At 47.9% G+C, this 13,322-nt stretch overlaps 3 protein-coding genes across 3 annotated transcripts; 1 reads left to right on the top strand and 2 right to left on the bottom strand.

The window, feature by feature from the left end:
• Positions 1 to 9,192: 9,192 nt before the first annotated feature.
• Positions 9,193 to 9,724, bottom strand: F5J12DRAFT_726414 (uncharacterized protein; the record flags this gene model as incomplete). Its single annotated transcript, XM_051741722.1, has 2 exons — positions 9,193 to 9,520; positions 9,570 to 9,724. The coding sequence occupies 2 exons, from the start codon at positions 9,722 to 9,724 to the stop codon at positions 9,193 to 9,195; spliced, it is 483 nt and encodes a 160-aa protein (XP_051596090.1).
• A 1,870-nt stretch (positions 9,725 to 11,594) lies between these two features.
• Positions 11,595 to 12,418, top strand: F5J12DRAFT_417028 (uncharacterized protein). Its single transcript, XM_051739320.1, has 5 exons — positions 11,595 to 11,667; positions 11,725 to 11,787; positions 11,834 to 12,009; positions 12,066 to 12,151; positions 12,202 to 12,418. Exons 1-5 carry the CDS (start codon positions 11,648 to 11,650, stop codon positions 12,379 to 12,381), a joined length of 525 nt encoding a protein of 174 aa, XP_051596091.1. The 5' UTR covers positions 11,595 to 11,647; the 3' UTR covers positions 12,382 to 12,418.
• F5J12DRAFT_416941 (uncharacterized protein) lies at positions 12,419 to 13,247 on the bottom strand. Its single transcript, XM_051739319.1, has one exon. The coding sequence runs from the start codon at positions 12,917 to 12,919 to the stop codon at positions 12,455 to 12,457; it is 465 nt and encodes a 154-aa protein (XP_051596092.1). The 5' UTR covers positions 12,920 to 13,247; the 3' UTR covers positions 12,419 to 12,454.
• Between the last annotated feature and the right edge of the window lie 75 nt (positions 13,248 to 13,322).

The raw sequence follows: 13,322 nt of genomic DNA on the forward strand, positions 1-13,322 counted from the left end.
CAGGCTTGGCTCCAAGGCAGCCAGGGCAGAAATGGATGGCTAGATTGAACTGGGAGAGGTACTCCAACCAATAAGCCTGATGGTGGGTTAGGACCTTAGAGGTGGAGAAATACTCCAAGTTTTTATGGTCAGTCACCACATCAGCAGGGGTGGCATAGCCTTCCAAGTAATGTTGCCAGTGGTGGAAGGCCTTGAAGATTGCCAATAACTCCTTATCATGAGTATCATAGTTGAGCTCCAGAGTGGTGAGTGTGTGGGAGTAAAAAGCAACAGGGCAGAGTTCACCATCAGAGCAGGTAATCAAGAGGATACCTGCAATGGCATAGTCCAATACATCAGTCTCAACCATGACAGGGGCATCAGGCACCCAGTACACAAGGATTGGAGCAGAGGTGAAGGCAGTCTTAAGGTGGAGGAAAGTAGAGCAGCACTCTTCAGCAAAGCTCCAAGGAGCACCCTTCCAAGTGAGGTGGGTGAGTGGAACAACTATGTCAGAGTAATTACTAATGAACTGACAATAGAAGTTTGTGAACTGAAGAAAGGATTGGATGTCTTTAACCTTGCATGGTTCAGGCCAATCACAAATGGACTGGACCTTATCAGTGGACATGGTCAGACCAGATGGGGAGAGGACATAGCTGAGGTACTTGACAGAGTCTTTGTGGAACTCACACTTTTCCAGCTTAGCAAAGAGGCTATGCTGGCAGAGGCAGTGGAGGACCTCTTTTTACATGTTAGCAGTGCAACTCCTCATTGTGGGAGTAGATGAGGATGTCATCAACATAAACAACAACACAGACATCAAGCATGTTGGCAAAGATGCTGTTAACAAACTGCTGGAAAGCTGCTGGCACATTAGTAAGACCAAAGGGCATAACCAACCATTCATAGGAACCATAGTGAGTGCAAAAGGTGGTTTTCCGTTTGTCACCAGGACTGATTCAGACTAAGTGGTAGGCATGGCAGAGGTCAATTTTACTGTAGATTTTAGCACAGCTCAGAGAATCAAGCAAGTCAGAGATGAAAGGAAGCAGGTAGCAGTCTTTCTTGGTGATTTTGTTGAGTCCTTGGTAATCCACACAGAGGTGGAGTGAGCCATCTTTCTTCTTAACAAAGAGGATGGGAGCACCATGGGTGGAGGTTGACTGTTTAATGAAACTGTAGCTGAGGTGCTCATCTATGAAGGTGCAGAGTGCCTTGAGCTCAGGCAGAGAGTGGGAGCAGACAGTGCCTAGAGGCAGAGAAGCCCCTTCTTTGAGATCTATATTTAAATCAAAGCTGTGATGCAGAGGGAGTTCAGTAGACTTTGCTTTACTAAAAGCATCAGTGAACTCATGGTAGTCAAAGGGTACTGCAGAGATATCAGGAGGTGCAGAGGGCATCAAAGAGGCTCAGAGTTTCATATCTTCAGGGCAGAGGTGCAAGTGGAACTGTGCAGAGCCAGGAAGGGCACATGCATGGACAAAGGCTGCAGCTCTGATGAGAGAGATATGTGGAGCAGTGCATGGCAAGCCAGCCATTGGAGTAGGTGGCAGAGCTGATGTTGGAGGCACAGACAGAGCAGAAGGTGTTGGTACTGAAGCAGAAGTTGTGACAGAAGGTGACAGAGGCACCAAGGGCATCAGTATTCTTTGTATTGATGGACAGAATGAGATACTGCTCAGTACCCAGTCAATTGATGGATTGTAGCAGGTGAGCCAGTTGTGTCCCAAGACCAATGAACAGGCAGAATCCAATGGGGTTACATAACAGGAAACAGATGTGACATCACCAGTGGACAGAGAAATCTACTACTTGGGAAATGGTGGTATTACTAGTACCATCAAATAGTTGGAGAGGAATAGGTGGAGAGACATTTTTTGTTGGGATTTTATATTTTTTAACTAAAGTAGGGCCAACAAAGCAGTGTGAAGAGCCTGAGTTGACCAGAGCAGGGAAAGTATCTATGGAGAAATCAGGAAGAGAAATGATCAGAAGAAGAGAATTAGGGTCAGAAAGAGCAGATGCATTGTGAGTCACAGTGTGGAAAGCTGGTGAAAACCAAACAAATCCAACACCAAAGAACAAATGTGAGAAAGTGGTGGTTTGCCTCCACAGAACCTGGAGTGCAGAAAAATCTAATGTGGGGGGGACTTCAAGTGGAGTGCTCCTGGCACAAGTTGATGACAAGTTATGCAGGAGAAGACAAGAGAGTGATGACTGGACAGGGAATGCTGAACAGAGTGAAGGTGTTCAGCCAAAAGTATTCTGGAATAATGGACTTTGATAAAACATGCTCCTGGCACAAGTTGATGACAAGTTACACAGGAGTGGATGGATGACTAAGTGTGTGTGCTGACCAAGCACAGATGATACTTCAGATAGAGAATGGTGGTAGATTAGACCCTTCCAAATGAGCCTCAACTACTGAGTATATGAATGATGACAGATAGACTCTTCTGAATGAGCCTCAACTGTCAACAATGAGTTATGCCTGAGAGAGAGCTGAACTGACTGCTGAGTGACTTCTGGATTACTTGGGGTTGTAGCTAAGTACATGGGGGTTTATATACTGTTGGGGGAGCACAGCTTATGACAAACAAGGCACAAACACTTGGTAAGTAATGAGTAAGGACTGAGTAATCATGATGAGTAAGTAAGAAATGAAAAGTAAGCAAGCAAAGAGGATTAGTAAGTATTGGCAATGAACAAGTCAAGGACAGTCAAAATATCACAGAATGAGTCAAATAGAGTCAGAAACTGAGTAAGCACACTAATATCACATTAGGGGGTAGTGATGCAAGTCAGATCTCAGTGGAGACATCTCTAGATCCAAAGATGGCATGACAGATGGATGGTGTTTCCAGATAGGGAAGTATTAATTCCAGAATTGAAGGGCATGAGTCAGGTGTCAAAGGGGCTAGGGCATCAGGGGTCTATGGGGCAACAGGAGCATATGTGATCATGTCTCCCTTTCATCCTCTCAGCAAAGTTAACAAAAACTTCATGAATGGGGCTCTGATGGAGGAGAGGGAGAAGGGGGGATGTCTTCTGCTGGATCCTGCAGTAAGAAGGCAAGATGCACATCATACTCATCATGGATGCAATCAGGGAGGCTGGAGAACAGTAGATTATGCTGCAGCTGTCACAATGTGGGGAGAATGATGGATGAGATTGGAATAAAGATGGTGCAGGGAGCAGGGAGGAATGATCCATATGCTTCATCAAGAGGGAAGACTGAAACAACCACATAAGACCTTTCTAACTGAGTGACAGACCTGAGGCAATCAAAGAACATCCTTCTGGAAGTCATACTGACAAGGAGAACATGCTGACCAAGCTGCATGGGACAGGATGGGGCTGACAATGATGGAATGAACCAGGGGGCTTCAGGACAGAAGCTGGTGGAAACACCTGGCAGATATATGTAGCCACTGTCTCTGGCAAATGAGACAAGTGAGCTGATTGATGAAGAGGTGGCCATTATTGATGGACTTAGCAAAATGAGCATCTGATGGATGGAGTGCTGTAGAAATGCATAGGGTGTGAGGATCCTCTCCAAATTTGGAAGGCAGAATTGCATGGCTGATCACTTTAAGCAAGTGTGAGAACAGAGTCAATATCTTTGGAAATGGTGGAGATATGACAAAAACTGGAATGCTGTACATGGGCACTAAAAACTTTTAATGTGCACTTAACTTGCTTCCTCTCTTCTCTTTAGCACTGATGACTTGTTCTTGTGCAAAGGATGACTGCTCATGTCCAGCAGTCTTTCTATGCATGATGTTAAGTCCAGGTCTTTACCAGTCCAAAGCCAGTCCAGAGTCCAGTCAGGGGTCAGAGGATAATATGAGATTCTAAGGGGGTTGGACTGTTGGACTTAATGGCTGAAGGCACAGTGCTATTCCCTTGTGTGGGCTGTAGTCCAGTCAAGAGGCAGGAGACAGAGAACAGAGGACAGAGGACAGAGGGGACTGGGTTATCACAAGACTAAGTTGATTTCAGACTGAGGCTAAACAGATTATCCTATAGCTTAAATACTAGAAGTAACCTAAGTGTAACATAGCACTGGAGACTGGTTTGTGCCAGTACAGTGATGGTTGATAAACTGATTGGTAAGTAATGTTACAAAGAATATTATCAAGCAAGACTATGAACAAAGGATTACCAGGAACCAGGGCAGGGCTTGTGGCTGGGCCAGGTATTACACTGGACTGGTATCAACTGAGCAAACAACTTGACTGGGCACTGCCTTGCAGTGCCTCATGAGCTAACATGTTTCTGGGTCAAAGGGTTAAGGCTGGGACTGGGGCAAGGGTTGGATGAGACTGGTTGGAACCAGGGTAGAGCCAGTCTAGGGTGGTCTGGGCATGGTCATGACACATGAGGCCTTTAGTCTTCATCTGCATGGCATGGGCATTGCATGCAACTCATTGACAAGTTAGGCAGAGTCAGCTGTAACCATGTCCACAACACCTTTGGTGTGTGACAGCATTGAGGTGGACTTCTGCACAGATGGGATCAATGCTTCCTCCAGGACATACAGGCTCCCTGGAGGAGTGGATTATTTTTTTGGCTCTGACCTCTCTGCAGGCAGAGCAGCCAGAGCGGCAGCCTTAGCAGCATGGGCCTTGGCAGTGCAGGAAGTCAACTCTGGGCAATCCTTGGCAGAGTGGCCATGTTCACCACAGAAGAGGCACAGCCCACCAGTAAGGCAGCAGAGCTACTCAGCTGCTGTGAGCTTTCCATCCCTTCTGAGGAGATGGTTGATGTTGGACTTTGGTGCTTCAGCCTTTTTAGAGCCAGATTTAGGGGCAGAGGATGATGTGGAGGGTTTCAGCTTGGAGTCAGAGGTGCAGAGCAGAGTTCTTTCAGCAGGAGGAGGCTTGGAAGAGTGGGAGACTTCTGACTTGTGCTCCAAGTAATGTGCATCTACTGTCTGGGCCAACCATGGAGTGCATGAAGGGTGGCAGACTTGCCAACACAGGACACTTCATTCTTGATGCAGTCAGGGAGACCTGAGTAGAAGCAGTGGCAGAGTGTGCCTTCACCATAGTCTTTTACCTGAGAAGCCCAGTGGCTGAACTCCACTAAGTACTTCACAATGCATGAAGAGTCCTTCATAGTCAGGTTTTCCAGATGCTGGATGGCATCAGCAGCAGTATCATGAGAGCTGAAATTGGTAGTGAGCTCATGGAGGAACTTACAGTGGTCATCCATCCACAGCAGACAATTAAGCTAATCATCCAGATTGAGGAGGTCTGGTTCAAACCAGGCCAATGCCATGCCCTTAAGGTAGGACTGTGCATATGTGACCTTGGCTTGGTCAGAGCAGAATGCCTGAGGGCAGTCCTGGAAATTGAGCTCACACTGGACCAAGAACTCATGGAGTTTTTTATGGTCAAACCCATCAAAGGTATCTGGCTTGCAGACTTTGGTTCGCAGAGTGGAGTCTCTGGAGCACTGGTTAGAGTGGGCTAGAGCATGGATGGCCTGGGTCAGAGCAAGGACCAGGTCATCAAGGGGATCTGCGAGGTTGTTGGGATCATCCTCATCATCTGGCCCATCACCAGGATGGTAGTCAGGATTGTTGGGGTCATTGTTGGGGTCACCTGGTCCATCTCCACCAGGGTGAATGATGACAGGAGGTGGCAGAGAGTGGAGGGCAGACTGCTGACAGACAGAGGGTGTAGCACATGAGGCACTGTCTGGTGCAGGGTCAGAGTTGGAGTGCCCCCTGGAGAAGCTCTGGAAGGGCCCAACAACCAAAGGGAGACATCAGGGGTTTTCCAAGGCTGTAGCAAGGGCCTTGGTAGCATCCTGTTGTCAGAGACATGTCATGGGAGGCATAGTGTGTGTGGTAGGGGAAGTGAGAGAGCTCACACAAGTAAGAGTACAAATATACTGTCAAAGTCACACAACACCCCTGACTTCCTCTTAGGGTGGAGTAGGAGCAGGTTGGGCTGTGGAGTACAGTGGTCAAAGTCTGAAGTGAATCTAACCACTGGGTGGCAAGATATGCAATGAACAAGGAGCAGAGGAGTGTGGAGGGAAGTTTCAGAGACAGGTGTTGGAGTTGGAGGTCAGAGGTCAGATGAGAGGGCATTGGGTTCAGCTAGTGTGCTGCCCCCTTGCATGAGCTCAGCCCTCATATTTCAGAGGTAGAGCAGACTCAGAAGAGTGGAGATGAAACTCCAGAGGGAACTCAGAAGGAGTCAGAAGTGGGAACTTTATTCAATATTCATACTGATTACATCAGAGTACTATGTGGCCTTATATATGATGTAGGTCAAGGGTGGTGCAGTGTAGAATGCAAACCAATAAATGTATAACAGGTTAGCAGTCCCTCTGACACAAGGGATAGAGGATAGGGATGATGGGGACCTTGACTGAGACAAGGGAACTACTATGACAAGGGAGAGAGGGTAAATACCAATGGAGCAGAAGAATGGAGAAAAACCAACACAAGGACAGAACCCTATCTAGAATGCAAGGTTGCAAGTCCAACATTCCACTGAGCCAACCAAGGCCTCAGAGGAGGCACAGGTGGGCAGAGGTGGTCAGAATGTAGACATGGCACCTCAGAGAGGTGTGGAGATGTGTCAGGAGGGTCAGAGGAGTGCAGGAACATGTTGGAAGAGGGCAGAGAAGTGTGGGAACATGTCAGAAGAGGGTGGAGTAGGTGTTAGGGGCTTATGCTGATGTCATGGTCATGACACTCAAAGGTTCTGTAATTTTGTTGGGGGTCACTCAACTTTTTTAACATGAAGCCTGCTGGATGGAAGGTCTTCCACTTGGGCCCTTGTCCATACAGTGCACCCACTCCATAGAGTGATGCATCACAGATGAGCCATATGGGCTCTTCTTTTTGCACATTGATTGGCTGTAGCACTGGGTACTTACATGCCAGATCTTTTATCATCTGGAAGCATCAGTCATGGATTTCCCTCCACAGGAATGGATGTCCATTCCTTTGTATCCCAGTCAGTGGTGTCATGTATGCTGAAATATCTGGCATAAATTGTGCCAGGTATTCTATGAGGCCAATGAACCATTGAACCTCATTGAGCAACTTAGGTAATCTCCAGTTCCTAATTTGAGACATTTTCTCTCTGTCTGCATGCATGCCCTTGGCATCAATTACATCAGGAAATTAACACTTTACTATTTTTGACCTTTCTGTGACTTTTTTTGATTTTTTTGTGACTATTGTGACTATTTGTGACTTTTTGGGAAGGAACCTACTATCTGTACTTTTTTTTGACCATATACAGCATTTTGAAGAATGAAAAGAGAACAGAATCTATTGAGACAACTAAGTGATGATATATCTAAGCCAGGAAGACTAGACAATGTCTGAAAATTCAGAGATATTGAGCCATTGGTGTGATGCACACTGTCTGAGAGAAAAATCTCTTTGGAACCTCCATCAATTTGAATGTATGTGGTATCTACTGAAAGCTATGAATTAGGTGGTTTGAACAAGACCAAAATCAGCAAGAAAAGTGCAGCCATGCCTGCAGGACATGGGTAATGATAGTAGATTCCTTCCCAAAAAGTCACATTAGTCACAAAAAGTCAAAAATAGTAAAGTGTTATTTTCCTGATGTATGTGCCCAAGGCAGTCAAGTTTCTTGGTGTATAAGTCACACTTCTCCCTCTCAAGGAAGAAGTCAGCCTGGCACAGTGTTTAAACACTATCTGGAGGTGCTGCTTGTGCTCCTCCAGCATATACTGTAGATGAATATGACAGGAAAGCACATGAAGTCACAGTAAGCATGGAAACACTGTAGACAGGTTGTGAATTGCTGTGCCATTATTGACATTATTGACACAACAACCAGCTGCACCATGGCCAACTCAAGTACTCACTAACTCACACAAATCACGATCCTGTCCTCTCGAGTAGTTATAACGGTGGTGTAGATTATCGGACTAATAGGACCATGGGGATTCAACAAGTGATGTGAATATTATGTAATATTGCGATGGATGTGTTGGTGACAGACGTAAATAGGAAAGGATCAACTGCAGATATGCTGGTGCTAGACAACTGGTATGGGGATCGAGTCAATGGGCCCACAGATCTCGCCACAAGTGGGGAGGCCAGTCAGGTGGCAGCGTCGATACTCACGACTCGCGAGCATACCGCCATTAACGGCGGCGCTACAGGTCAAACGGCCGCCTCTGCGTCTTGTTCCGATTCCGGTTTCTGCTGACGTCAAGGACAGCAAGGGCCACGCTACTGCACTATGGCCTTCACGGACCGCCTGTATCACATGGAAAAGCTGGGTGTCAGCGCGGCGGATGGCATGGTGGTGAGCCGAGACGGAGGACACCTCGTCCCCTTCGTAACTGGCATGCCATATTACTGGGAGAGAGATCAAATACCCGGCAGCCTATCGGGGAATACGCACAAGCCCACTTGCTGGTCTGGGAATGACACCTCGCGTATAATGGTTGACTTTTAGCGGCCGGTTGCACCCACGGAGATCAGATTGGGGACTAGTCTCTTAAAATTCTATCCGAGATGTGGATCACCCTCGATCCAGTGGCGAACGATGTCCTTCTGGACCTCCCTTGGTGTCCTTGTCCCGCCTGGGAACCTGGCTGATATGTTTGGAACTGCAAACCATTTGCTGGTGGTCGCCAATGATTGTGATTGAGGTTGGCGCTGTGACGGGGAGGGGGAGCATATTCGGTAATCCAAGGCATCATGAACTTCTACGCGATTCCCAGTTGTCTGACTCTTATTCGTATAAGACCTACAAATTTGCCCCCATGGCCTTCACAGCTGCAACCACCTCCTTCAGCTTCACGTCTCCTCCGTAAATCAAGATATCAAAAGCCCCGTCTGTCCTGCAGCGCAACAGTTGGGGCATCCGCCGAAATGAGGTGCGGCTCAACCGCTCGAGTCTTAGTGCTGAAGGTGTAAACATAGAACTGGGTTCCGAAGGAGCTGATGTCAATAAGTTTTGACATGGGGATGATGCCGGATGCGATTTGATGGATGCCATCAGCTCGGGCTCGGGCGGAGAGGTCGACCAGAGAACGATTCGTTTCGATTGCAGCGAATAACATGAACACACCTTCTGTGAATAATGTAGCGTGCAGTGAAGTCTTCACATCCTTTGGCACGCTTATAGTACCTGAAGTGTTATTTGGTAGTACTCTGTAGGTGGGAATCTCGAAGAATTCGACCTATTCCCACCTTCAGAGAGGAGGGTGTTGAAGAACCCGGTCGCTATATATCTTCGCCATGAAAACCGCCATTAACCTCAGCTCCATGTTATATATGCATGTTTGGATATCAAATCCACTGAGATCATAGGGCGACAATTGCCACCACATATCACAGTGTCGAGCGACGTAGTCCGAATTTGGGATGATCGCCCGCTTGCCATACTGGGTACCCGTGGACCGATCCAAGTTGAAACAATTCAACCAGATTTGTGTACGGCTGAGGAGACGACGTGTGTGATGCTGGTTGAGGGGCTTCGCAGTCATGGGGCAGTTGAGATTGATGTCTTGCGCGATCCTACTTCGGATGTTTAGTTTGTTGCAAACCGTAGACCTGTAAGCAAACCTACCAGATGGCAACGCCAAGATATATCCATCCCCGATCTTCTTCCCAATGTTTCGGAGGCACCGGATATAACTGCACGAGCAGGTACGCAGAACAGATCTCCTCATTTTTCGGGCCTGATATGAGTGCCGTGCCAGCTGCAAGTTGAGCATACTGCATCAATTGTCCATAAAGCTCTGGTCTCTTCGTGACGCAGTCGCACACACTACATTACTGTCAGTCACTTCCGCAACTAGGCAATCATTGAGGTCCCCTACCGACGGTGAAGAGGAAGGGACTGCGCATGGTGACATACTGAGGGGTATGAAGGTAACGGTCTAGTAATGATACGGATGGGTTCATCTTCTGAAAGTATCTGGAATGACGTTAAGCGAGGATATAGTCATGCTCGCAATGGAACTCACGTATCGAAAAATGCGTCCGCATGTGCACTGTAATAATACTGCAGGCCGGGATATGAGAAAGGTGCACGTTATGGGAAAGTTCACTTGTACATATAGGTCTGGGTCAGGGCCTATGGTGTTATTGTCAACTCATAACATCGGCGTGAGAACAGGAAAAACGGACTAGGCCTGAAGAAATCTGCATTCGTAACTCCCACTGCATCGGAAGACTCGGGTTCCGCGTTCCTCCGTCTAGCACCTGCCTTGATCGACATACAAGCCATAAGGCCGTAAGGAGCTTCATCATTAGGGATGAGTTGTGGAGCAGATGCATCCTTCTTTTTGGTGGAGTGTGCGGGTGACCCCCCATCTTTAGGCCAATCGTCTTCCGCGGTGTCATATTCGGAATCGTTTGGAAAATCTTCGTCATCTTCGCCATCGGTGGAAGCGTGGCCATTTCCTCGATGTATAATAGTAGGGCTAGGAGCAGGTATCAGCCCACCAAAAGTCCGCAATGATTCTCTAGCCTTTGAAATCCAGTCCTGTACTTCTTGTTTCGGTACGACGTCCACCGCATTGGTGTCTATTGCCGTAGAAGGAGGTGATTGTGACTCTGAAGGGCTGACCACGGCTTGAGAAGTGCCTGCGGATTGATTTGATCGCTCCAGTTTTGCCATAAGTTCTACAATTTGGGAAGCTTGTTCGCGAATTTGCTTCAGTAATACCTCTCGTTTACTATACAACCGTCGTCATCAACCTCGACACGATTGGGAAACTGTTACACGCCCGGAGGACGGCGACGAGGTTTTCGGTCCGGTATGACACATTCCATATTGGCTTGCGCGCAACGCTTGCAATTCACGTCGTATCTCCAACAGATCCACATCGAAGCTAAGAGAGGAATTGTAGATGCCGAGAGCTCCAGGCTTGCTTGCAAGTTGCCTTCAAGCCCCTGCCGCGACTGTATGCACTATCCCTAATGCCTCCGACGTCTGTGAGATATGTGATGCGTCGATTACCAAAAACACGTACGGTTTTTGTTTGGTAGCGTTTTCATGTTCGTTAGAGGAATCGGCACCGTCATCTGCTGGTATTGGTCGTTTGCGTGGCTGAGCTGTACCTTTGGCCCCGTACAAACGAGCCCGCAAGTCGGATTGACGGTGCGGAAGTGGCTGCGAAAGTGAGAACTGCATAGGCCCAGGTTGATTCGTTCACGGTGGCTGGAGGATGCGTGGGTGCGTTGGACTGAGGAAGGTTAGATGAGTTGAAATCGGCAGGATACTGAGGTCGATAAGGGAATTGATCAGTGGTAGGGCTGTCTCGAGAGAATGTGGGAGGTGATTAAGTTTGGACGGGTGAAGACCCAAAGGTCGAGGAAGCCGTACCCCATAGCGTAGTATTGAGATCTGGGTTGAAAGTGGAAGGTATTTGCCGTGCGAAGGCAGAAGCTGATAGAGGGCTGCATCGTCTGATATTGAGAATACGTGACAGAATGCCATTGTAGGGTCTCTGAGAAGATGCCGATAGTAACGGGACTGTGTTCTGAGAGGCTGGCTGAGACTGCAACAGACAAGTACACTCCTCTTCCAGCTGCAGCGCAGTATTAATATTGAGATGAGTCTCAGCCGTGTGACCAGAAGGTAAGACACCCTGCAAGGTCCTCTCCTGGCACGCTCCCACAACACCCACCCCCGTCAAAATGCTCAACGGGACAACAAGGTTCTCCATTGGTGCCCACACTGTTACAGGAAATTTCAGACAACTGGTTTTAAGCAGCACGAAGCAAGTCGTAGGAAGCTCAAAGAACTTTCAGACGTCAGTACGAAGAGAAACGAAGAGGTATGTATGTTGGTCTGCATTGGGAGTACCAGAACTCAACTCGCAGGGCCGAGAGCCCGAAACTCGCCGCATGGCAACAGGAATGTTTGACGTTGATGAATCTGATCAGTCCAACTTGTAATTATGTTGTAAGACAAACTAAACTGCGTCTGGTTGGAGTCGAGATGGCTATGAAGCCGAATTACAATGAACTCATTGACAGCGACATGCCCCAATCTCCAGGTATGTCTTCGCCTCGATGCATTTATGAACTGCTAGCAATTCCTTGAGATGTGCAGACGCTTCCTACTCGCTCTATATAGTGTGGCGGAAGTTCCTGAATTCAAGACCAGGTTTCATCCGAGAAGCGATCAACCACCATTCTGTCAGTCTTACGAAGAGTTCCATGCTCGTATTAAGTAGTCTACATCACAGGTCGATGAAACACCCTGGTCCCTCTTTCGCACACTAGGCGAATTCAAGTTCGTAGAAATTGCACTCGACGCAGTACTCAATCAACATGTCAATGCAATGCTTGATCTCATCGCTCATGTCGCACAGGATGCTAACTCAGGTCTCCCTAAAGAATGGCGCAGAGCTTTGCTAAATGTGTGATGCAACTGCGATGGGAATCACGCTGGTAAATCTTTGAAGTATTCATCCATTCCCATTCATGCCACCTCTCCAACTAGTTCACTAGGGTCGAAGTCAAGGCACCATATGAACAGGAAGAACGCATTCCGGGTTCTTCTGGAAGCCATTTAGGAATCCCTTCAAATAGACCACGGTGAGCGAGGAAGCGACAGGGGTAATTATGTTGAGCGAATGACTCCGAGAAAGGGGTATTCCAGGTCCAGGAAACGGTCCAAAGTGGAGTGTTGAAACCGCAGCCGGAGGTAAGGTGATGGGAAGAGCACTGAGGCGTGCATCCGAAAGCAGTGGAACGCCTTGTTTGAATATTTCTATGGAGGGATAAGATCCCCTGACCATGCACAAGGCCATTACTGGTTATCTTTGGCTGCTGAAGAGAGGGAGCGACCGTGGTTACGAGGTGAGAAAGCAACGCGCGAAGTTCTTGACGGTCCTTGGCGTCCAAGATTAACTCGCGGAACCGGTCAATGCATGGCATTAACTCGGAAGTGATGACATCCATAATGCTGCCATCTGATATTTGGGGTCCCAAATGGACGCTGAAAGGACAGCGGCGATGTAAGTAGGTTCTGATAGCGCTTTCCCTGTGAAGGATCAGGATCCGTAGAGTGTTCCATAGAGAGGGAGTGTTCAAAGCCACTTGACGCTATCTTCGACATACGTGCGATAGTTGCACCTCGATGGGAAGAGGACTACGGAAACCTGTCCACCGGAGAAGCACACGACGACGCTCGTCAAAAATGATATCAAGGACATCTGATGGTAAGCGGGAGATTGGCGCCGCATCGTTCTTGCCGACATTGAGGAAACCACTGACATTGCAGCAGCCAGTCGGAGAATGTGAAGGAGCGGTTTTCCGTTAATGAGTATGCTGATTTCGCGCGCGACCCGCAGGAGGTGTCGTT

Source organism: Pisolithus orientalis, assembly GCF_024613125.1.
Source record: "Pisolithus orientalis strain OTSU chromosome Unknown F5J12scaffold_43, whole genome shotgun sequence".
NCBI lineage: Eukaryota > Fungi > Basidiomycota > Agaricomycetes > Boletales > Pisolithaceae > Pisolithus > Pisolithus orientalis.

Coding starts and splice junctions, on each gene's coding strand:
- F5J12DRAFT_416941 (XM_051739319.1), bottom strand. CDS start 12,919: ATGGATGTCATCACTTCCGAGTTAATGCCATGCATTGACCGGTTCCGC.
- F5J12DRAFT_417028 (XM_051739320.1), top strand. CDS start 11,648: ATGCTCAACGGGACAACAAG. Junction 11,788..11,833: donor GTACGAAGAGAAACGAAGAG/GTATGTATGTTG, acceptor CTCAACTCGCAG/GGCCGAGAGCCCGAAACTCG. Junction 12,010..12,065: donor CGACATGCCCCAATCTCCAG/GTATGTCTTCGC, acceptor TGAGATGTGCAG/ACGCTTCCTACTCGCTCTAT.